The 25,345-nt window shown below is 40.0% G+C and overlaps 1 protein-coding gene across 4 annotated transcripts; it reads right to left on the bottom strand.

The window, feature by feature from the left end:
* Positions 1–1,515: 1,515 nt before the first annotated feature.
* On the bottom strand, positions 1,516–25,296 carry BEND6 (BEN domain containing 6). 4 transcript variants are annotated; one of them, XM_061460576.1, is made up of 10 exons: positions 25,161–25,296; positions 22,744–22,866; positions 12,476–12,704; positions 12,224–12,369; positions 11,630–11,728; positions 11,077–11,254; positions 9,419–9,636; positions 7,932–8,124; positions 6,009–6,147; positions 1,516–3,541 (listed from the first exon to the last, which is right to left on the bottom strand). In XM_061460576.1, the coding sequence occupies exons 3-10, from the start codon at positions 12,669–12,671 to the stop codon at positions 3,277–3,279; spliced, it is 1,434 nt and encodes a 477-aa protein (XP_061316560.1). In that variant the 5' UTR covers positions 12,672–12,704; positions 22,744–22,866; positions 25,161–25,296; the 3' UTR covers positions 1,516–3,276. The 4 variants fall into 4 exon arrangements, with proteins under 4 accessions (XP_061316560.1, XP_061316558.1, XP_061316559.1 ...); XM_061460574.1 differs by having other exon boundaries at positions 22,744–22,900; positions 25,161–25,281; XM_061460575.1 differs by having other exon boundaries at positions 22,744–22,911; positions 25,161–25,260.
* Positions 25,297–25,345: the final 49 nt, after the last annotated feature.

Raw genomic sequence — 25,345 nt, forward strand, 5'->3', positions numbered from 1 at the left:
AGTAAGTTTTTTATCACGTTCTTCACATATCTCAATTTTTTTCCCTTTTAATAAAGCAAACATTTTTACTGAGCAGTTCATAATAAACAACCACATTCTTTTCCATGGTAATCTTCAAATTTAATCTAAAATGCAACAGTAGAAACAAATAGTTCAAATTATTAGTTTTAGCATTACTTACCTTTTCAGCTGTACAGTCATATAGCTGTTAGGTTTTCTGCAGTAGCCGTCAGCTCTCTCCAAATTTGAGTAACAGAAATGTGTTCTCTGTCACTCGTGTAAGAAACATTTTATCCTTTGTGGCACCACACTTTATATATCAACAACAGATTTTGGTGCAAATTTTGGGAGAAGCAGCATTAGACTCTTCTGTTCTTTCTCTCCCCTTCTGTAATTTCTGAAGCGTCATCTGTGATTATCTAGGTTTCAATTTTGTGTTCTCAGAACTTGCCAGGGCCATTTTGGAAAACAACTTGTATTTTCTTCCTTTTTGTCATACTGCAAGGAGAATGGCTTTTGGCTTTTCCTCTTTTTTGGAGGAGACTGAGGGGTGACCTCATCAATGTTTACAAATATGTAAAGGGTGAGTGTCAGGATGATGGAGCTAGTTTTTTTTCAGTGATGTCCAGTGATAGGACAAGGGGCAATGGGTGTAAACTGGAGCATAGGATGTTCCATGTGAACATCAGGAAAAATTTCTTTACTGTGAGAGTGACAGAGCACTGGAACAGGTTGCCCAGGGGGGTTGTGGAGTCTCCTACATTGGAGATATTCAAGGCCCGCCTGGACAAGTTCCTGTGTGACGTACTGTAGGTTACCCTGCTCTTGCAGGAGGGTTGGACTAGATGATATTTTGAGGTCCCTTCCAACCCTTAGGATTCTGTGATTCTGTTAACTGTATAGTTGTGTAAAAGCTATTCTATCCATTGGAATAACATCAGTCATACTTTAGGAAAGAGGAAGGAACTGCTCTTTATAGCTTGCTCCCTCTTTACTCTTTGGTAAAACATTAAAATGTCCCCTTCTCTTTGTTGTTCTTTTTATCCAGAACACTCATTGGTCTCCCTTCCCCTTCACCCTACCATGAAAATCCTCCTTTACTCTTTGTGGTGAGCTGCCAGCCTCACTGGTTTTCCTCTGACAACTTACCCATTCAGCAGAACAGAAAAACACAGAACATCATGACCTGCACTGCTGCACTAGCAACAGGGAGAACAGCCAGTCATGTGTGGCTCTGTATGCCTGCCCAAGCACTTCTGCACCTCCTGAGCAGCAGAACAGCTGCAACTGTGCTATATCAGCTGTAACAATTTTAAGGTTAGCGAGCCCTTGTAAGATGGGTCAACCTCTTCCACAGCTAAAACTTACCAGCTTTACAGAAGCTGGCTTCAGAACACTTATTAAAGAGAAAATAAAAAGCAAACAAGAGACAACCCAAGCTTATGTGTCAGAGTGTACAAGAGGCTGATGTGAGAAAAGACCCAGAAGACAGTAAGGACAGTAAAACAGAACTAAGACATAGTAATGTTTCATTTTATTTGATAGAAAGTTGCTTCAAAAATATGATTAACTATATACATTCTTATATGCTGTACATACAGCTACATATACAAAATGTACATAATAGCAAACATCCTTCTGTTACATTTTATAGATGGTAGTTAATAACATGAGATGTATTTCATACTTGCTTTCATCCTGATCCTATCTAGAAGAAATCGATAGAGATGAGACATGAAAAAGGCTAGCAGATCACTTAATTCATACCCCAGCCCCCACTACAGTCTTCTCCACAGTGCATTTCATGAGTGCATTGTTCTAGTACAGTTAGGTTTGCAGCACTTCCCTTTAGCGAGATTTGGCTGCTAACCTTACCCATTTTTTTTCTGGCATTCAGCCTAATACTATTCCTAATTTATTTCTGTAACTCAGATCTCCAGAGTTACAGAAATCTTCCTCATATCAAGATAGATTTCTCCAGCTTTGTATTGTGGGGGTGTTTGTCGGTTTTAGTTTTGAATGTTTTTCATCTAGATTGCTTAGTTGCCTCCTTGTCATATTTAAAATCAATTCAACTATTAGTACTCTTTGTTCTGGGGAAAGTACACTCAAGCATAAAAGCTATAATCCAAGTGTTCTCTCCTTCCCATTCTACCACCCACTGTAAACCTGAAATCAGTCAGAGACAAAAAAAATGTACCTTCCCCCCCTGCTCTTCCTTCTCAGGCAATTACAGGGTGTGTAACTGCCAACTGCTCCCTGGGACAAGTGGTGTCAGATCTCAAGAGGAACTGGGCAGTTCCTGGGATTTTTCTGGTCCCAGTCCAAGCGGGAATGCTCCACCCTCTCTCTAAGCAAGAGGTAGCATACTAACATTGAAAGACAGGGAGTAGAAGCTGGTAACTCAGCCCTTTACTAGTCATCTTCAAGAAATTGTCCTCCATTTCCTGACTAGGGGGATCAGGCAACCTTACCCTATGGACCTGATGTTCAGGGAAGAAGGGAGAGTGAGAGCTGCCAAACCAGTAAAGTTCCAGCAGCAGCAGGCCTGTGAGAGAAGCCACAGCCTCCACAACAAAACAGGTTATCCTGGAGGACTCTTCTCCAAGATAAGAGGGAACATGCCTTCTTTCATTGCCTTTCCAGCTTTCAGAGGTTAAAAATGAGCTGCTTCTTTCCTGCAAGCATCTTGAGAGCTGCAGTTTCATCGCCCTAAGAATGTTTAACAGCATCCTTAAATACCTATTTTATTTCTCTGCTCATGTGGCCCTGTGCTTTCTAACCCTATGCTAGCCATTCGTAGGGTTCATTTCACTTGGAAATTTTTCTATTCTCTTTTTATACCTCTGTATCTTTTTAATATTAATATGCAAGAGTTTTCTCTTGTCAGAAAAGCAGTTTTCCATCAGCTCTCAAGGTGAGGGCAAGGGGATTATGGTTCCTCTTATACATTCTTTTGGCATTATTTTAAATAATGTTTTTTTCTAACTAAGGGGAATTCTACTTATATTCTTCAGAGCAAGTTTACGTTTTCTGAATTACTGCATAACATGCATATATTTAATAATATCTTAAAGCCAAAGATATTAATATGCCTTTATTTTCTTTCTAAGTTGTGGGATTTTCATTTGTTTGAGAAAATAGTTCTCAGGCTTCTCTTCTGCTTACAGTATCTCTGTCCACCACTGCTAGGCCCGTTTAGATTTTATTTCCTTTTTATTTTATACTACTCCATAATCTCCGCTGAGAATTTGAACTGGTATGAAGTATCTTCTGTTATTCCTTGTCTGAATTCCTGAGATCCTGTCCGCAACCTTGGTTGGGAGAGGGCGCTGGTGAGCTGCTGGCGAGATAGGACTCCGCCTTAGAAGTGGGCTTGCAACACTCCTCCCGACCTTGTGGGGTGGGAGGTGGAGAAGTCAGGTGGCTGTCACTTTGCTGCACTTGTGCATTAGTAGCTGGTGAATCATCATCCTGCTGGTCTTGTGTACTGGGAGGAACAGTGGAAGAGATGATGCCCTGAGGAACAGCTGTTGAACCACTGTTGAGACAATTTATAACTAATCTTGAAATGCTAACATTAAATGTGCACTTACTATTGCTCTTAGTTTCTGAGCAGCAGAGTGAGTTAACTAGTTAACTAACTGCATTGGCACATTCCCCTTTTCCTTGTTTCACCTCAGCCTTATGATTCTGAGATGGTGACTTGTCTGTCTCTTTAGATTTGACTCCAAATCACTTCTCTTGAATTGCAATTGTATTCTGGAGAAAGGCAGAGGAGGTGGGCAAGGAAGGAGGAGCAGCAAAGAAGAAGGTCAAAACTGCAGTATCACCAGTTAGTAGCTTGTGTGTAAACTGTTACTAAAGGTACTGCATAACAGGATTTTCTCTTGACCCCTCTGTACTTCATTGCTGGAAGGTGAACTGAAGGCATTAACAGTGAGATTATGAGCACTTTTAAATTCTCATTTTCTTACAGAGAAAACTTGTGTCATCTGAGTTAAAGGAATCACCACTGTTATCTTAATTACTTACAGGGTGCTTAAATGCTTTTACAATGAGGAAATGAACAGATGTAAAATTAATCCATTACAAAGGCATTCAAGTAAGCATCTTATTCAAGAGAGACTATGCAGGCAATATCTGCACTGGTTTCAGTGGATGCTGGACTAGATATTACATAAGTACTTAGCAATAACAGACATAAAGACATGTTTAAAATATCAAGTTTAAATTAAAAGGTCTACGGGCAGTATTAAAAAAAACCAAACAGAACTGTTATATTGCTAGCTCAAGATCCTTCTGTAAGGCTTCAGGAATACCGTGTCTGTACATGAGAAGATTAGGAATTAGCAAAATTTATGGATATATCTGATGAGATAAAGATTTAAAATATAAAATATTTAAGATTAGTGCTTTCAAAGAATACAGTCTGGGTTTCTGTGCTATTATTTTCCCACGTGTGTCAAGGACAAGATAAAATACTACGGTGAGTCAATGCACACTGCATGTTGCAAATACAGAAGATCTTTGTTTACGAAGCTTTCTCATCTCTATGTGAAAAGCACCAAGACAGTAAACTGTATTTTAGCCAGGTTGGTGCATTTGTCTATTGTTTCCAGATGGGAAAGCCTGTGTATGTGGATTCTTCCAGTAGATATTATGTGAGTATTTCTCAAGTAGTAATTCATAGACCACTTATGGTCCATGGAGTATTACCAGGTGCATTAGAGAGGAATTTTAGTAACAAAGGACTGCTATTTTTCAAACAATTGTGTCGTAACATAGTCAAATACCTTGGGGTGGGTTTTTTGATTGATTGGTTGGTTTTTGGTTTGTTGTTGTTATGAAGTGTCTTACAGTTGCAAATACAGATTTTAAAGCATGCACAAGATAACTGAACTAGGAAGAATAAAATACTACTGCAATATGGAAAGTGTAAGTAAGGAAAAATCTGTTCTCCCTGTCTCACCGATTTTAATCTCTTATCTGTTCCTTGTTAATCTCATCCTATTCCTGAGGAGAGGCTGAGAGTGCTGGCACTGTTTCACCTCAAACAGGGTCAAGCAGATCTATCTGTGTTTATTAATATCTGATGGGAAGGTGTAAAGAAGATGGTGCCTCTTCTCAGTGATGCCCAGTGGCAGGACCAGAAGCAATAGGCACAAATTGAAACACAGGAAATGACATCTGACATCACAAAACATCTTTTCACAGTGAGGGTGACCAGGCACTGGCATGGGTTGCTCAGAGAGGTGGTGGGGTCTCCATCTTTGGAGAACTGTACACAGCTCTGAACAACCTGGTCTAGGTGACCCTGTTCTGAGCAGCAAGAGTTGGACTAGCCAATCTACAGAGGTCCCTCTCAACCTCAACTATTCTGTGATGCATACATTTGGTGTATGTGGGAACAGTACTATGCAAATAGCTGACTTTACTGATGAGAGGGATGGGTTCAGCAATTTCAGACTGAAAGATAAGAATACCCATAATAAGAAAAGGTTATTTAATAGTTCCGCTGTCCCAATAATTCAGATTCATCTGGCAGTAAAAGATTGCTAATGTAGCTTTCCAGCAGTACTTTTATCAGTAGGTATAAAAGAGGTGTGATTTTCCTTATCTTTACTTGTGGGTTAATTGAGGTGTAAGAGGTGACATGAAAATAGAACTGACTGGTCTTTGGAGATCCTACAGAGAATAATGCCAAAGCTAAACTAGACACATTGATCAAAGTAACTCCATGTGTTTACTTCTGTATTCCATTCCTATAATTTAATGGTCTTATGCTGCTTTGTCTAGAATGTACAACTTTTTCTGTACCATAATGTTAAGCTGGACTGCTTTTTGTATTACACATTTTCATAACCTTGTACAAAAAGTATTTACCTACTTGGCCATGCCTGTACGAACACGTATCTTCATGGTAATTTTAGATTTTGTTACCACAGGATAATAAAACAAATTACACATTGCAAACTACATTTTTTTGGTTTTTTTTTCAGACTTACCAAAAGCTATGCTTCTGAAAAGCACCTGAGTTAAGATCTTTGCTTAAAATCGGCTTCTTGGTGCAATTGTTCAGTTTTTGTCCCATCATTCGTCTAATTAAAGCATCATCTGTGTTTGGAAACAACTGTTTTGTGATTCCTGCAAAATAGACAGACAATATATATGAGGAATGCAAATCAGGGAAACAATCGATATGTGACCTAAAATGCATTTCTTGCATCTTTGATATTTCCAGCTACTTCAGCTTTAGCTCCAGTTACTTTGCTGTCTTCACACACTACTTCATAGGTTTTGCATGTGCCAGCTCTGCGCTTTCCATACTGCTGTGCCTGCTCTTGGCAGACTCAAAGGGAACTCCAGGGCCACAAGGGCTTCCTGTAGTCAGTGACTTGTGTTTGCTCATCCTCCCTCCCTTTGTTCTGTTCTTGATCAGAGAGTCCTTTTCCTATCCTTATCAGTCCTCATGCCTCTGAATCTTACAGAGCTTTTTAATTAATTTTCATTTGCAGGTGATGTCGTTTTCCCTTAAAAATTCCCTTCTGTTTTGCCTGGCTAACTTCTTTTGAATGCAGTACTAACAGGACTGACTCAACATCAGGAATGCGATTCCTGCACCCTTTCCCTTGATTTTTTTATCCCCTTTCATTTCATTTTTAAGTCTTACAGTTTCTATCTTCTTTAAATAATCTGATCTACTAACTCACTTTCTCCAGTCTAAAACTCCCAGGCTTCCTTCTTATTTTTCCTTTTCTCCTGTATAATGCTGACACTTCTCTATTTGAATTCAAGAGTATTCTCATTTCTCTTAACAGACTTCTTTGAATTCTCTATAGGCTCCCCTCTGTCACTGAATTCTCTGCAGCATGCTGTATTCAGTATCCTGATTATCTTCTCTGCTTCCCTTCTCAGCTTTGCCTAGACCCTTCCCCAGAATCCACCTTTAGAAGTCATTTATAGCTCTTAGCATCATAGAATTATTTAGGTTGGAAAAGACCATTGAGTCCAACAGTTCTTCTCATCCCATGAAATCTTTTAAAGGTTTCTTATACATCATGCTAAAATTGTCTCATCTTACTGCCTCTAAAGATATTTTCACCCCTTCCTTTTCTCTTTGGACTTTGGTCCTTGTTCTCTAGCTAGGTTCTTCAAGACAAGATGTTTCCATAACTGGTAACTTTTGAATTTGCTGGTCAACTTCAATGAAACTGGACCAGGGTAGAAGAGCTGGAGATAAGCTGGGAGGAGAACAGGCAGTCCTGGAAAGGCAATGGGAGAAGGATTCTAGCACAGAATTTAGGCTATGTTGCTCAAGTATAAAGCTGTAGGTGTAAACCAAATAAAAACCAGACTTCATAGGCTCACAAAATAGTTTTCCTTAAAGCTATTACTTCCATCTGCATCTTTCCTATGCACCAAACTTCTTCCGCCTTAAACCTCAGCACAAAACAAATTTTGTTTGCTTCTCTGATCACTGTTCCTGTCTTCTGTACTTACTCTCTCATTTTGCCTCCAGCGCTATTTAAAATGTCAGAATTCATAACATTCACTAACTTCAGAATACAGCAGACATCATTTTAAATTCGACCTCAGTGTGTCCTCTCTTTGCCTTCCCTATCTGTTAGCATCATAATCTGAGTTTGACTGTTGTAGATAACCTTTCAAAGGCTAAAAAAATTTACAATACCACTGTGCCTGAGTAGCCACTTAAATAAACCCCACAAAATTCACACAGTAGAAATACTGCTGCTTAGCATTTCACTGCCAGCATTTGTAACAGATGGTTTAAATGTATGTAGCTGCAGAAGGAAATATGAAACAGCACATCACCTGAGCAGACCAGCTGTTAAGCATTACAGCCCCTCCCTCAGAGAAAGCCCTCTGTCAAGTCAGTGCCACATTGAGTAATGTTAACAAGCCATCACCTATGATCTCCTGAACTTCATTCTGATTCATAGCTGGTTTTGCCGCTTTATCCTTTGAAGAGGAGGACTTTGCACCTGTCAGGCTGTGTGTAGCCATGTATTCATGTGTATAAAGTGCTTGCATCAAGTCATTTATAAACTTTTGAGGTTTGCTCTTGTTACAAAGTGCAATCTGCCATTTTTCGATCTTGAACTGGAAAACAAAATTGGTTATAGGCATAACTATTGCAGTTCTCAAGAAATATTATATAGTATACCTCTGAAATATCTTTTTAACTTTCTTTTTTTAAATCACAATTTTGAATGGAATCTCTGTAAACTGTGTGCTTGATATCAACACTAAACTTTCACAGCACACTGTGTTTGGAACTATACATGCAGGTTGATTTTATCAGAATCAAATGTTGGAGAGGGTAAGGACCCCATTCATCCTAGCAAACACTTCTCCAAGCAATCCTTATTACTCACTAGTGGAGTCAGGACATGTTCATGCGTATCTAACTCCTTCTGCTTGCACTCCACGTGGGCTGGCTGTGCTCCAGTTCTGGCACAGATTTTGTGCAGCCTTGGGAGCATGGCACTATGCCCAAGCTAATATTCCTGCCTCTGAGCAGACATGCCCTAAGAACTGTGACATCTGGTCCTAGGCTTTAACAGTGACTTCTACATGCAGCACTTGTACAGCCTAAGCATTTGAACTCTTCTAACGGGCAGTTTTGAGATACCTTTAAGTCAGGTTAGGTTGCTTAGAAAATTAGGACTTTTAATTTCTTTGGAGATAGTAGGTCAAATTTGGTGTATTGCCATAGTCAGTCAAATCACACCTTGATAATTTTTAATAGTTTCTTTGGGATTTAGAACCCCACAACATACAAGAATGATTTCCACCAACTGGCATGACTCAGTGCATAAGAATGTAAATTTTGAATGCAGAAGCTAGAATTATTCTTTTTGTTGCGTCTATTTTTCATGTACGGCCTTTGTGCCTCTGATTTCTCAATGATGCTCTGTTATAATTACAGAGAACAGGGGATCTTCACTCAGTATACATGCATACATGTATTTCTACTGGTGTCTAACACTACAGCAGGAACATAGCATTCTCCATTTACTTATTAACCATTTAAAGAGACTGCTGGTATTTTTCTTAGATTATCTCTGAAACACTATTGGTCCCCTTTGGCATCTAAAACATTAGCCTGGAAGTTATCCTTGGATCTCAGTATTTTCTTCATGCATCCCCAGTCACAGATGTGCAAAGCCACTGCAATCAAAACCAGTTTTAAAGTGGAGCACCACACTGAATTAAGTCTGGTATTTCCCATGGAAAGAGCCTTCTGCATGAGGAGCTCATTAGTCATATCATCAACAGAACAATGATCAAATGATTTTTACTGATGCTTATTTTTTATATTGGTTATACTATAGCAGTAAAATTTGTACTGTATGAGGTTAATTTTTATGCCTGAAATTACCTTTTAACTGACCTGTTTTTCTGTCTGTTGCTCCTCATCTTCAACATTCAAAGTTATTGGTGAGCTGGAGTTACTGTGCATAGCTGCATATGAATCTGCTAATGGATTGTTAGATGCTTTCCAGACAGCATGTGAATGCAGAGTGGATGCAGATGATGTCACTCCCCCTTTGAGCAGTGCTTCAGCCATCCCTACCAGTTCCTCAAAATGGGTGACTGCTTGTGGCAACACTGAAATCAAATGGAAAGTGAGGAGTAAAATAGTAATCGAAGTTTTCAGACTCTAATTAAATAAGCATGTGTATTTTTGCAGTTAGGTTCCTGTTACAATGCAAGAGAGTCAAACTAGTCAGCAAAGAGGCTTTAATATACTTTTTTCCTGTTCTGTCAAATGTTTACCTGCTATTCTGTTCTCCCCATCCATGAAAAGCCAGCCTCTGTTTCTAGAATAGTATAGATCAGTTCTCTGCAAGGCCAAGAGGAACCAGTAGTTTACACCCATCATGGTACTAAGCACGATATTTCTCTTTTTGCTATCTCAAAATCTCTACAAGTCTGTAAAGGTATCAAATATGGGGTAAATAATGTTATGCCTGATTTTTTTTTTCTTCAAAGAAGTTGCATAGACTGCATAGATTTTGTTTTTATTTTTTAATCTATAAAGAATATATTTTAAATACCCTTTTCTTCAAGTAATATTTAATTTCAAATGCAAACTTTTATTAAGTCCATTAAGAAAAATCAATTCAGAGCAAAAAGGATGCAAGGGATAAAGAATCAGCAAGATACAGGATCACTAAAGTACAGAAAATACTGTAAAAGACTAATACAAGTGCTTACACTGCAAGGCAATGGACCTAAATGTGTCAGAGAAGATGTCAGATGCTAATAGAATGTTTAAAAATAATATTCAAAAAGGTGGAGATGAATGATTCAAACCAAGATGAATAACATATGGAATGGGATCAGGTGGGCAGTGAAACTGATAGGCACTTGAAAAATCAGACAAGAATAAAAAAGGAGATACTAGGCTGTCTAGGGATGGTATGATGTAGCTGGCAAGGGAAGGAGCAAAAGCTCTTTAAACCTTATTCATTCACTAATGTTTTACAATTTTGGATTCAGTCTTGGCTGCCCCAGTGTAAGGGAGAGGGACAAGTAAGAAGAGCTTCAGAGATGATCACTAACTGATGAAGGATTCATTTTTAAAAGAACCTCTGGGAAAGGACTACATTTGTTGCACCTGGAATCAAGATTACCGATAATGAGGAATTACCAAAGTAATTAGAAATTAAATCCTTCCAGAATAAATAAAATTTCAGTAGATGAAGAAAGACTGCTAGTAAATAGTCACTTGGACTGGTCAGTGGAGTGTTTGAGCTAAGCCAATGGTTATATACAGCATACAGAAAGGTTCTCTTGGGAGCGACTGACAGGATTTAGACAGATTTTTCCACTTCTACGATTGCATAGCCCCTGCGTAAGACATTTTTTCCAAGTGCTGCTGGAATTAAATGTTGCCATATATCAAACACTTCGATGCTAACAGTAGGCCTTGATCATGTCAGGTGCTTGAGCATCATAATTCCCATCCAAATGGCCTCTTATAAATCAAGCTTTTCCATGACCTTCAGGCTTTCCTCTTCATCAAAATACTTCCCCTGACTTTACCTTGAAGCATAACCAGCGACTGCCTCAGGCGGCAGTTTTCTCTCATGGTGTCTGTCAGCTTCCGTTTGAGACCTTTTATTTTGGCACACAGTTCTACCTTGGACAGTTGAAATAAAGGCTCTTCATCCTCACTGCTACTTTCACTGTACAAGAAGTTGCTTCCTGCATAAGGCTCTCTCTGAAAAACAAACCCAGGCAAACTGCTATCTAGAGCAATAACAACATGAAATTAATGCATTAAAACTAACATTAAAATATATGGCTAAAGAGAATATTCTCTTTGTACACAGAATGTATAAACAAACTGAATGCATTTTAGTAATAGCTGTTTCTGAACATAGTTATTACCATTCCTCTTAACAGTAAAAATGAAATGTCAGTGTAATACATAACTGTTAGGTCTCTCTCTGTTTTCCATTCACTAATTTTCCAAGGTAGTGTCTTTTAGAACTGTCAATTTCACTAAAACAGAAGGCTTACACCCACCTAAATAAATACATTCCAGTTTGCTTTTTGCTTAATACATTGAAATTGCTGAAGATGAGATGTTTACCTGTTTGTTAATTAAAGATGTTTCAAGCTGACTCAGGATGTTGGCAGGAGCAGATGCCTGCAATGATTTCTTTCTCTTTATAGGCTTCATCACCTTCCCCTGAAAACAGGAGCATAATAGTGCCTTTGCATTCCTATAGAGCCTTTCACTACAGTATCTCCTAGTATACCATTAACTTTTATTCACCGTGCACTTGACATTCTCAGCATTTCTGAAAAATATGTTTGTAACTTTTATGTTTTCTTTTCCTTTATTTTGTCAGTGCCGATCTCAGCACAGTGCAAAGCTCAGAAAACCTGATCCCTTTCCTTTCTTAGGCAATGGTCAGATTTCTGTCTTATGGGAGGAAATGTAATAGAGCTACAGAGCAGCCAAGTCTTGAACAAGACTTTTCTCTTTAAATAGCAAAGGACAAAATCTGCTGGCCTAATTAATGTGACAGGTTATTGTGCTGAGGTACTACATGAAGATGCCTACATTTATGATACATATTTTTGTATTATATTGTGAATAACCAATAATTACCAATAATTACAGTCTATTTCATTCCATTACAGACCTACCAATATCAGGCACAGAAAGACAGAAACTCACCTCTTCTTTATCCAGGTCACTGTCCTCACTTTCTGAAAATATCATTTCGATCCTCTTCCTCTTGCCTTTTCCAAGGACTTGTATTTTTGTAATTTCATCTGCTCGTAATATCTTCTGCATCATTTCCACCAGCTCTTGGGGGTCATCTGAAGTGATGGGATAAAAAAAAAAAGGCCAAAGCACAGAAAATCAGGGAGCAAAACAACCAGATTAAAATTTCCTATCAGGCAAATGCTTCGGAACTGCACTCACCACTCATGTACACAACTTTCACCAGGTGCCTTTCTGTCTTTCTTTCTCCCACAGGCCAGTTTACTAGCACGTGCTCATTTGGTTTCAGAAGTCTTTCTAGATTGTTGTCATCACTGGGAAGGTCCTGTATCCATGAAGTCTCTCCAATTTGCAGTGAATTATCATTTACAAAATCAAACAGTGTGAATTTTTTCATTGTTAAGTGTTTTTTTCGTCACACAGACACTGCCTGCAGGATGTCATTGGAAAAATAGCTGTTATTGTGTCATGTCACAGGAAAAGTCCCAAACAACCTTCCTATTCCTGGATATTGGTAATTATCTTATATGAAAATATACTGGACAAGGAAATGAAAACTAGTCAAGCAGCATGTTATATCTCCCCTGAAAGATGGGAGATGGGTTTCTTATTACACGTACATCAGGCAGTTGCCTCCAAGACTATGCACAGAGAACAGCCTGCACTCACAGAGCCCTTGCTTCCATGCTACTATGACACCTAATCTATCTCCTGTCTGAGATCTCTGTTACTGTGACATTTGCCCTAACAAAAGTTTTCAGTCCAGCCTCTGACTGAAAGATACAGGTGTGCTAAAAATCCCTAGAATGAAGGAAAGTACTAGCTATACATGCTACTAAGAGGGATGTATGACTTCCAGAGCTGTATTAATCATGTCACAGACAGCAAGATGTTCAATTGCAGCCACAGATACCCAACTCAGAATAACGCAGGACAACTGACTGGGAGAGGTATGACACATTCTGGCAGTGGAAAATTTGACATACAAAAGAAATGACAGGACTGGAAGAGAGCTGAGCTGCTTCATGAAGTGTAATAGCAACAAGGAGAACCATTGCCAAATATCCTTTGGGATAAACTAAATCCTTTGCTTAAATAAAACAATACTTTTAAAGCAAAGGGTCATTTCTGAGCTTTTTAAAGAACTGAAGTTCTGCACTGGGAGAAAGGAACAAGTTGTACTTTGTGCTTCATTTTTCTAATTAAGCTGATATGCCATATACAAAAGTGTGAAATGTAACACACACTATTAAACTCTACTGGAAATGTAATCAGTTTATTTAAGTGTTTCCATTATACTTGAAGACATTTTATACTTTAAAATTATTAAATCAGATAAACCAATAAATAGAAAATCTGATTTTGTCAAACCTTGATATTTTCTTTAGCAAACATATGCTTTAGCCTGTCAGTTCATAGAGGTAAAATACTTCTAAGGGGCTGAAATTTCATAAATTCCCAGATGTGATAGCATGACTTGTGATTTACTTGGCCTCAATCAGTCAGAAACAAATCTAGTGCCTCATGTAGCAGCTGCCAAAAAGGAAACTCAGAGCTAGGAAGGGAGAATTACGCAGGGCTATTATGTCGAAGTGAGAAAATCTGGCTGCAGTGCTTCAAGAGGCAACGTTAATTTGTTTGGAAGTCCAGCTCACCACTATTCACCACGTCTGTGCTACGCCTCAACAAAGCTGGCTTTTCACACAGGGGTGAACTTGTTAATTTGCTAAAGACAGCTGCGTTCTTGTCAACATGTTTACTGATACAATGAGGCAAGTGGTGTAAGAAATCCACCATTAAAGAGAGTATTAAATCATGCTTTTATGCAGAATGTGTTGAGTGTGCTAGTAGCAGGATTTCTAAGTACTGCCCTGATAAAGAAAGAAGACTATGTTTGCAAGAATTCATGTTAATCTTTTTAAAGACAGTTAGAAAGACTGGGAACATTCCTCCCATGTAAATAGAGAGGGATGGAGTCTGAGTATCTATGGAGAGGAAGCAGTCTGAATATCTATGCGTAGCATGAATCACCATAGGCCTCATTCTGCCACTGATCCACGCCAAGTCTCATACCTCAGACAAGGATCATTCAACTGAACAAACGTACAGACAAAACAGAACCCAAAGAAAGAAAAGTTTCAGCATTGACCTCACTAGGGATAGGCGATGGCCAAAATGAAACAGAATATTTGCCCTAGCAACAGTATACAGGATTTAAAACATTTGGTGTATGAAATCACAGTGGGCATCAATATTCTTCGTTCTTTTTCAAAATGCTTTTGAGTATGTACCCCAGTCAGTTAACATGAAGATGTTAACTTCCACCTCTGATCAACCCAAAACAGCAATTCCCATTACACAGTTCTTCAATTCTCAAATGAAGTACTTTGAGCTTTCCTGTCCTTGGCCCTTGGCACTTGTGAGCTACTTCATTACCCTCCTAAAAGCCCATATAAGATGAACAGGATTGCAGCAAAGTTTGAGCTGCCAGTGTGCTACAGCTAACAGCTGATGGACTGACTTCTGTATTCTTTTAATGGTTCCCTGTACTCCTCTAGCAGTTTGTATGTTGTCTCTCATTTTGTATTGAGACAAATCTTCTCTGAGCTATGGACATTCTTTTGGTCTGCACTCACAGGGTTAGCAAGCAAGCCCCAGATTTCCAGGGACAGATTGAATACACAGGCTGTTCACATTATGGAGGGCAAGTGATGACTCCCCACGGCACTGGGGATATTCACATACACACTGCGCCAACACTGTGCACATTGACAGTAAGTTCAACAGCTTTTGGAAGGTATCAGACTTGTGTACATGCAATACAGCTTAATGAAATAGATGCACATGTGGACTTCTGGATGTTTGGAGCCCATGACAACAGTGTAGGGCTACTGGTAGATGCTGTGAAGCATACAGCAACCAAAATTCCCTATAGTCTTTACAACAGACAAGCACCTGGATCCACAAAAATCCATCCCATCACTCAAAGCCAGGGACAGTTTTCACCATGGTCGTATCAGGATTTGGAGCTCAGCAGTTTGTCTAAGTTATCTGTAAAATTCTTTTAAGCTGTCAAGATTCTTGCCTGCAGTGGGAGGACATGCTAGTAAACAGTTAAACTGACTTCACCAAGAGCCTCAAGAGCTGCCAAGTTAAAGTACAAGCTACACGGGATGCTGAGAGAAATGAGGAATGTATTTCACAGACAGTCAAGGAGGAAGGGTGGGGTTGAAGCACTCCTTTAGCTCCTGGTATGAATCTGAAAGCCACTCAGCAGCTTCCTGAGGCTTGTGCTCAGTCCTGTTGCTCCTGCTGCTTTTGAAGGGACCAAGGCAGGAAAGCAGTTGTGAGGCAGCAACAGTAACTGGCTACACCCCCTCTCCTCTGCTGCAGCTCTGCTGGGCACCAGCAAAAACTGTTTGCATTACAGATGAAATGATAAAATTATTACATTGCGAAATAAAAGGAACAGAGTGCAATAGTTGATAGTATTTTTCTGTCATGGAGCTATTTCTTCAGCTTCTGCAGTAGACATTAATCAAGCTATGTCTTTTCACAGAATTTATTGTGACAATCCATGAGCCCTGGGGATAATACTTAACTGTCTGCTGGCATCATCTCTAGCCAGTGATTAAAGGGAATGGAAAGGTAGAACAAAATGTCTCTAATGAGGAAAAGGAACAGTAAAACACTTCACTTACTGGAAGTTAAGTCCTGCCATGTTTTCTCACCCTGTTCTCCCTCTGGAGTCAATGTGAACTTTGTCTGAGTCAGGACTGCTGGAGATGCCTCCCTCTAAAATGTCTCATTTGCCAAAACAGACCAAAGGCAAAATATACTGTACCATTAGGAAAAAAAAACCCGCAGCAAACCAAAACCAAACAAACCCTGGGAACTGGTATTGACCTTACTAAACTTTTACTGCCTTAATAGTGAGAGGTTGTCTAGCCATACTTGCCTCAGTCACCACAGAAAGAGAGGTGATTCATCTCACCCCAAGACATGTATCTAGAAGACAGCAGATGACTTACTCTCTGGAGAGCCTGCTTTTCTCTGCTGACTATCCAGAGGTATGTCTCCTTACAGAAGCTGCCACGGTCCTCATCCTGTATTAGGTTTTTCTGATTTTGAATAGTAGGATAGATTCCAGCAGACCTTCTGCTATAGGAAGCCAAAAGGATGAGGTCTTTTAATGTGCATCTGGTTCCATTTAAAATCTTTCTAATACAGTTCTGCAAGCCATCATATGAGATTTCTGACACTGAGTGCTTTGTTCAGTAGTTTAATTGGAAGATATATAGTGGTTCACAAACATTACCCTGCATGCAGCTACTAACCACAGAGAGAATTAAATGACCTTTGAAAGCCACTTATGCTTTGCGAGTTACTTAATTCTGCTCTATTCTCCATTTGAAAACACTTGCTACTTATTTGAGAAGTACTGAAATGCAAATCTATGATTTTTCACTCTTCTAAGAAATCTGTCTTTACTTTTTCTTAAAGCAGGTTATTTGTAGAAGGGGTGAAAAAAAAGAAAAGAAGGAGCCATTTAATTTTAAAGCTCTGCAGAGAAAACATTAATTGGACTCTTAATTTTTACAAACATGTTAACACCTCACATTCTGCACAGATGCCACACATTTGCACACAGAATATTGTTACTAAGCAACCCCAAAAGCTAGAACAAAAAAACCCTCACAAAAACCACAAAAGTCCTTTAAAGACATATCTCACCCTTTGACTGACATAGTCTGTTTCATTCAGCCAGAGTTGGCAGATGGCTTGCTGAGATCATTAATTCTCTTTCCTTTCAGTAAATGCAGTGTAAAGTATTACAAATGTACAACATGAGATTGTATGACCACTCAATGGGTCTGATTCTGCTGTCTTAAAATAGGGCCATGCCATTGATTTCAGCAAAACAAGAAACTGTACCACAGCTGTGTAACACAGATCCCTAACAAAGTACTAACACTTTATATTATCTACCCTCTAAGTCCAGCCCTTGATAATCCCAGTTTTCTTTGAGGAAAAAAAAACATTAATCTACATCACTCAAAACTATTTATTTCCAATTCAGCATAATAAATTGTAGTCACAGATTTGGTTTGTGTTACTCAGACTGTGGCATTTTACATTGAACTTGTCAGGACACTAAATACAATGTTGGTGTAAAACTCTTTAGCTGAGCTGAAGTCTCAAAATCCCCAGCACTCTGCGGCAAGTATATGATGGAAAACATAACCATATTGAAGAATGTTACATACTTTCTTGTGGGTTCTAATCTTATTTCCCTGATACCCAGTGTAAGGTTTACTAATGATTTCAGCAGAATTAGGCACTGTTGGAAGCAGAAGTGTTGTTACCACTCAAAAGATTTACAATGTGATATCTTAGTCATTTCATGGGGAAATATGACTTAAAAGCACAAATCTGCTCCTCTCAGCTGAGAAATACAGAGTACAGATTTTCCAGAATCATCAGTATCGCTGTGTTCCAAATTAATCTGGAAACCTGGGGAAGCATCTATGAGAACATTACTGCAACTTTCAAGATTATAAATGCACAGAAATGATCCCACTTGTCTTCCACAGGAAGGATAAAATGACATGATTTTTGCAAGTGCTATCCAACACGTCATTTCTTGACGATAAAGCACTCTCCTGGTGTGACCAGCTATGAAATAATCTGAGATACTTATCTAAACAGCGATCCTATTCATGGTAAAGGAACATCTTCTGGCCTTATTTATGCAGATAGTCTTGCTGACTTCAAAGCCTCAGCAGCATTTACAATCCACAGGATTATATGCAGAATCTGGCCCATACCTTGTCCCACAAACCAGAATCTATTTGAGTGACCCAGGGTATTCATGAAGCCATTATTATTTTTCACAGTAGTGCCCTCCATGAGTTTTAGCAACCTAGAAGTTCTATAAAATAACATTAGTATCTAAATACGCCAAAGCCCTTTGCAGGACTGTGGCATAAATCAAAAAGCTTGAAGTTTGTTGGAAAAGCTCTGATTTTTGTATCAAAACAATAATTTTATTTGTCATACTGAATGATAGGAAAGGATGAATAATTCATTATTAAGCAATTATATTTAGTAAGCCTTAGAAGTACTAAACTTTTGTTCTAACTAACAATTCATTCAACTAACAGTGAAACAGTGTTCATTTTAGTAAATTACAAGACTGTAACCTAGCACTGCTTTCAGTGCAGGATTTAGTTCTAGATTAAAATGCCTACATTTAGGTGTCACTGATGCACCAGGTGTCTAATTTACTACTGCAGTCACTGGAGAGCTAGGGATCAGTTTGGCTTCCGATATGCAAGTATCTAGTGCCAGTGTCTTCTGGTATTCTGCTTGGCCTTCAGCTGCTAGTCCAGAAATCCAAATCTCCCACAGGTCTTTTATCTCAACTGCCATCCCTTTGGAGATGCCTCAGCCTTCAGCAACTCAACAGTCATAAGAGTCAAGCCCTTAACGAACACAATTAAAACTCCCTGGAGAACAATTCAGCTTATTTCAAAAGCTCTAGGGCTCAATTCAGTTGCCTAAAAATAAATGTGTAGTGCAATGTTAGATACCATAAATTATTATACCTGACCTCCAACAGCTTCTTCTGACGGGCACATGTCCCACACAGGGACTAAACCCTCTCCCAGGCTGATGAAGGTGGTTAATAACTCCAGGCACCTCAAATAGTACTAAACACATCAGTTCATGAAAGTGAATTGTTCTTTGCCCCCAGTGATTGAACTGAGTTTAAATAGCTTAGATACCTCACATGCTTATAAACCACCTACATTTGTTAATCTTAATCCCATACTCAGTGAAAGATCCCCATGAAGATGCCAAATTACAAGACACATGAAGTTATCTTAATTCTACATCACAGATTAGTATCTTTATTACATAGCTATTTCAGAGCCAACAGATGGAAAACCAATACCATTTCGATTGGCTTGTTCACAAATGACATGCTCAACAAAATGTACTAACATACAAACCAACCAAAATCAGTTTATTTATTGAGCTGGATGAGACACCCAAGCTACAGGAATTTGAATAGTCACATGGAAGCTCTTTCCATGCAGGTTAATATATCCAAACTCTTAGAAGCAATAAGTAGCCTGGGAGGAGAAACAAGTCAGCATGGCTCTGTAGAGTCCACCACTTGGCTATACTCATTCTGACCTGGCTTGGGCAATTCAACATAATACCTCTTAACAGCTCCCAAATTATAAAGGTTAAAGACCAGTGATGCATTCACTTAATCTGTCTAAAGATGTTTATGGAAAGGCAACATCATTAGGGAAAGTTTGACCACATGCAAATCTGCGCTGAGGGGCAAAACCTGTGCACTTGCTCATGCAGTCAAACATCTAAAGGCTGAAAAAAAATTAGACATACTTTCCACATGCAACTAATGTGCTTTCAGATTGGACTAGTTCAAAGAAACCCACTGATAACTTGATATAAGAGTGTATAAGAGGATGAATCTTACTCTTTTTATAAGATGGCATAAGTTATCTGCTATCTTTCAATAAACTGTGCTGCTCCAAAGCATTGCTATTGGTGACATTCTGCCTTCAGCTCTAAGAGCACAGAGGTGAAATAGCAGGTAGGAAATCCCAGGCTTGAGGTCTAGTCGGTATTTAATAATCTAGTGGCATTTTAACTCTCTTTACTTATATGTCTTAACTGGCTGTCACAGGTGAGTGAAGATAGATTAGAAGTCATGCCTGCTCTTTTACTCCAAAGCTCCTCCTCAATTGCTCTGTTTTTGCAGCATGTTGGTAGGAGGGAATGAACTGCATGATCTCTGGTTAAAGAAAAAAGATCTGCATTACTGTTAAAGGTCATGAGCTAGAACAAGAGACATATACATTGTCACCTTACTTCAGGGACTATTACTACAACTAAGAGGAGCTCTGTGTACGCTTAAAGAATTGGCAGAAAGGCATTTCTCTGCAAAGACAACCTCAAACCTGATTAGAACTACTTTTTCCCCTCCTGTAAAATTGTCTTTTTAGTGTATGTAGTTCACCTTACTTTAATAAGAGCTGAACAACCAGTGTTGTATATCGGTCTGAAACAATCCTTAAACAACTTCCAATTATACACATAAAATACTAATGAAGTGCAATTCCCTCTGGAATGCAAGGCCACATTCAGACTGACAACTGCTACACTAAACACTGCCAAAAATGAATACAGAACAAATTTTAACCAAGGACAAAGGGGCATACCACTGCTGTAATAAAAAAAAAAAAAAAGCCATAGGAGTTTTAGCAGTATATTTCCATCTGGGCTCAAGATCAGCTTCTCTGTCTGCAAAGTCAATTTATGCCCACAGAATCACTGCCAGCATTTTTCCACCAATACTGTAAGCCATGAATGTACAGTTGCATGGCTCACAGTCCCTTCGATTTACATTCAGTCTAATAAACAGAGGGAATCAAAACATGCAAGTTGTGTGAGTTGATGAACCGGCAGAATAAGGACAATTACCTCTACATATACTAAGCAGGCAGGAATTTGGTTTTACATGATCACCTAAGACACTTGCAGACAGCAGGATGTTCCAGTCGTGGAGGGACCTAGGCTGCAGCACTGAATCACACAGTTTGGTCTTGGGTAAATCATACAACCTTTACAATTTATCTTCTTTTTCAAAGGATCTGAAATAATAATACATATTTTCCTAATTTTAGTGATACTGTAAGGATTAACTAATGCTAGCATGCCTTCCAAACATACAAAGCACTGTATGGCGCTAACAATTTTACATGCTTGGCAGAACAAAGATGTGCAATAATCCCAGGGAATTTAGAACATACCATTTCATGTTACAGATTTTTTTTGAAATGTGATGCTTGTATCAAGCTAGAAATTCTTTTTCTCTCAGCTGAAGAATGTATTTTATAAGCTTTAATCATCTACCACAAACTCCCACATCTTCTCATATATCATGCTTAAAGTGCTAGGACAGCATGTAACCTGTGAAGTAGAATATTGAGGGGGATGGTCAATTATTTCATAGCATAAACTTCATAATACTCATATACAATGATATTTTCTGTATTTAGTTTGCTTGCTTCTTTGGTTTCTACTGTATTTACCTTTTTATTAGTAAATCAAAAAGTAGATTAGGTTCCTGTTTGGTTAGAAAAAAAAGCAAATATTTTGTTAAGAAGTCTTAGATGATTAAAGAACCCTTCTAACCAGTTAAGGAGTCACTTAAGCAGAATATTTTACTTAATTATAATTAAGTAGTAGAAACACAGTTCTTAAAGCATAGCTACATAGCAATGAAAGGAAGTTATCTTTTCACTTCCTCAGCAACTCTTCTGAAATCATATCATGTATCATCTCCTATTCTCATGTCCACATCACCAGATCTAGCATGTGACCTCTTTCTTTTGGCTCACTGATACAGGGGCCCTTATAATTGCAGAATGATGTCCACAGAGCCTGAATCTGCAGGAGCAGAGAGTTGCCTGCAAGGAATTGTGGAGTGCCCTTGAATCCCATGGCTCACACCGAGGGAGGTCAGCAGATGTCTGCAGACATGGATTCTCCACTCAAAATACCATCATATTTTCTTTTTACGATTGTTTTTTCCTCCTTCCAGCCTAACCCACAGTACTCAGAGTTTCTTTTAAAAAACATTGCCGAACCTCACGTAAATTTACACGGAATACACTATTCCATAGATTGTACTGTACTTCTGCATACGTGGCAATGGTAAGGGTAAGGGATGAAAGTACCTCTGCCTTGCTGGGCAAGACTGCTAAGTCAGAACAGGTTATCATGAAAAGCTAGCTGAAAGAATATTTCAGGTCAACTCTGCCTTGTGTCCCTGCAGGAAGGCTGCTGCTACAACACATTTCCAGCTCAACTCTTCCATTAAACTGCAGAAGTTTGACATAATTTCTGTGCTGTTCCTCTCCGTCATGCAACTTGGGAAAACTGGTAAATAACTGCATTCTAGAGTGACTACAACCAGAGAAACACCCTCTTGTCCTGTCCTTTTCCACTGCAAACATTTGCTGCTCGCCTGTTTGCTGTGGAGTCTCTGAAGCAGAACTTTTTTTTTCATCCCTCTGCCAAAGTAGTTATCACCACCTCCTCCCTCAGCATTGCTCATGTAAAAGGCTGCTTCCATGCCAAAAACTTCAGTTATGCCTGTGACTCTGTTGCTGCCCTGTTTCCCTCGGATCCTCATCAAAACAAACATCTGCAGGATGCTACCTCCCACCTTCTCGCACCTCCACGTCATGCGTACTCTGAAATGGCAACAGTACCCCTTATTTATTTCAGGGTTGATGGCTGCCTTCTAAGATTACAAAACCCTCTTGGACTTACTTAATTCAGCCTCTCAATAAATTACATCTGTCTTCTGACCTCCCATGCCATTCCACACACTCTTGTCACAGTCAGTCGCAACCCTCTGTTACCTTCTTTTACTTCCTCTTCTCTGAAATAGCTTCACCTCTGGGATTCTCGGAGGTCAAATCTCAGCTGAGAGGTTTTCTTTTAACCTTCTCTCTTCATTCCTTTTCTCTTTTCTGTTTATCATCCTTAAGATTTATGAAAAGTTCCCTAGAAAACATGCTGTAAAGAAGCTTAGATTAAAAAAGATGTATATGTAGAGCCTCTTGTAATTTCTCTTTATTACTATTTGAGAAAAAAAAACAAACAACAACCCAACATCTACCCACAAGTAGTTTGCTTATATTAATGTGAAATAACTTCACCAAACTTAAACTTTATTCACCATAGAAGTAATGTTTTAACCACACTACCACACCCTGCAGTATTTAACAAACAGAGCAGCAATGAATATAAAGCAAGCCATAGCAGCAGTTTGGTGTACATGTGAGACAGTTGACTCAGAAGCCTGGAGCAGTAGCTCTCTGAAAAAATCACACACATCAGCATTTCTTGTACTAAATGGTACTCTCTTTTGCATTTGAAAAACAAATACTAAGCAGTTGTCATGAAGACACCAGTGAGCCCTCAGTTTTAGAAGGGAAAAGCTATAAACCTTAAACCAACAAGCTAACACTAGAGATTTGTCTGTCAGACGTTTTCTGCGCACTGTTACCCGAGAACAATGTGAAAATAACCGTTCCCTCTCACTTCTCTGCAATTTACCGTGCAGTCACTGCCGTGGTACCTTTCCTCTACCATCCCCTTCTGAAACAATAAATCAGTGCAGAGCCAAAGATAGTGAAAAGTTTCCCGTTCCTACAACGCACTGCAGCGAATCAACACTGCAGCAGGGCAGCATGCTGCCAGGAGGATCACTCTGATTTGCTTCATGTTACACTGAGGGAACATGAACCATTTGAATGATCTCCAGGTAATCTGCATTAAAACCATTTTACTGCAGTGTACTGCGGTATTAGGAAAGATTTCAATATCCCACCACGTGATGCAAGACAACCTTATAGCATTTGTCGGATCCCAGGCAGCAAGGGAAAGCTTTAAATCACAGGCTGCAACGTAGCAACTTTCCATGTTACAGAGCAACACGACAGGCTATTCTGGCTCACTACGCTGGCGTACAGTGTGAAATGATACAAAATTCCTGGAATAAAATATTACAGACCTAAAAGCCAACTCTCTTTTTGCTCTCTTTACTTAGTCCCCCAACCTGGTATCAAGAGAATATTTCAATGAAAATGTATTTCCCTCACATTAATGTGAGTACAGTGAAGTGTTACAATGTTATTAGTATTCCAGAGGCCATTTTTCCCTCTTCTACTTCAGCTACCACGGATATGTTTCCCACTCTCGCCTTCCAGCTTGTATATATTTTGTAGTTAATTCAAATCTTCACATATGCTTTTCTATATAGTTTTATAGCAGTCATAAAGCAGTAGCATTTCAATGTTATTCCAATGTTTACATATAGAGATTTTCAACATTTCTATGAAGTTATAGAGTCACAGAGTCATACAATGGTTTGGGTTAGAAGGGACATTTAATGGCCATCTAGTCCAATCCCCCTGCAATGAGCAGGGACACCTTCAACTACATCAGGCTGCTCAGAGCCCTGTCCAACCTGACCTTGAAATTTCGAAAATGTTTCTCAGATTTATTTGCTCACATTAAGATGCATGAAAAGAGCACGGATTTTGTCTCGAATTAACCTAACTTTTCCCTCAGTAACACAGGCAAGCACACTACCATAAACCGGTACCTGGATGTATTTTCAGCACCTGAGTTTTTTTTGGCTTTCAGTGGTACGAGGGAGATTAGAACTGCAACTTCCAAGGCCTCTGAAACGGTCTGAAGTACGGAGCGCCACCGAAGTAACAGCTACAGAGGCAGCGGCAGTGACATGGGTGAACCCTGTTACTATCCGCATTAGCAACCCGCACGCGCCAGAAGGTTTGCGCCACGCTTGACGCCTCAGCTCGGGCCGCAGCTCGCTGCAGTTTACTGCAGTACGAGGGTACACACAGGGTATGGTCCCGCCACAGCCTCCGCTGCAGCACCCCCTGCACCACCCAACTTCCACACGGCTTCCGCGCAGGAATCCCCTTGGCGAGCGCTCGCACCGCACACCGCCCAGAGACCGGTGTCTGCCCTGCACCTCGCATCCGGGACAGCCGGCGGGGGCTCTGGCCAAATCCCAGTCCCAGGACCTGGGGTCGGCCAAACGCGCGGGCCCTCTCGGACGTGTCCTGCCAGCGCTCCCCAGCCCCTGCCCCCGCGACAGCGAGGACACCACACCGCGATCGGCGCCGCCGCAGAGCCCCCCTGCCAACGGGCACAAGCCGGCACGGGCGACCTCTGCCGCGCCCCGGCCGCCCGGCCCTCTCCCCTCAGGTGAGCCCGGCAGCGCGGGAAGCTGCCTTGGTACCTGGCAGCGGCCATTTTCCGCCTCCCTCTGTAGCAGCTCTGGTGCGTGATGTCAGCTGTCGCCCCGGCCCAGTCCCCGCGGCTGCGGGTTGCTTTGCGCCGCGCCGCGATCCTCCCTCTCTCCCTCCGGCGGTGGCACCCCCCGCTCCTCCTCCTCCCGCCGCCCCGCCCCGCCGCCATGCGGCC

Source organism: Pezoporus flaviventris, unplaced genomic scaffold (assembly GCF_033815535.1).
Source record: "Pezoporus flaviventris isolate CSIRO_AGI_PZ_B2104156 unplaced genomic scaffold, CSIRO_AGI_Pfla_v1 ptg000031l, whole genome shotgun sequence".
NCBI classification, from domain to species: domain Eukaryota; kingdom Metazoa; phylum Chordata; class Aves; order Psittaciformes; family Psittacidae; genus Pezoporus; species Pezoporus flaviventris.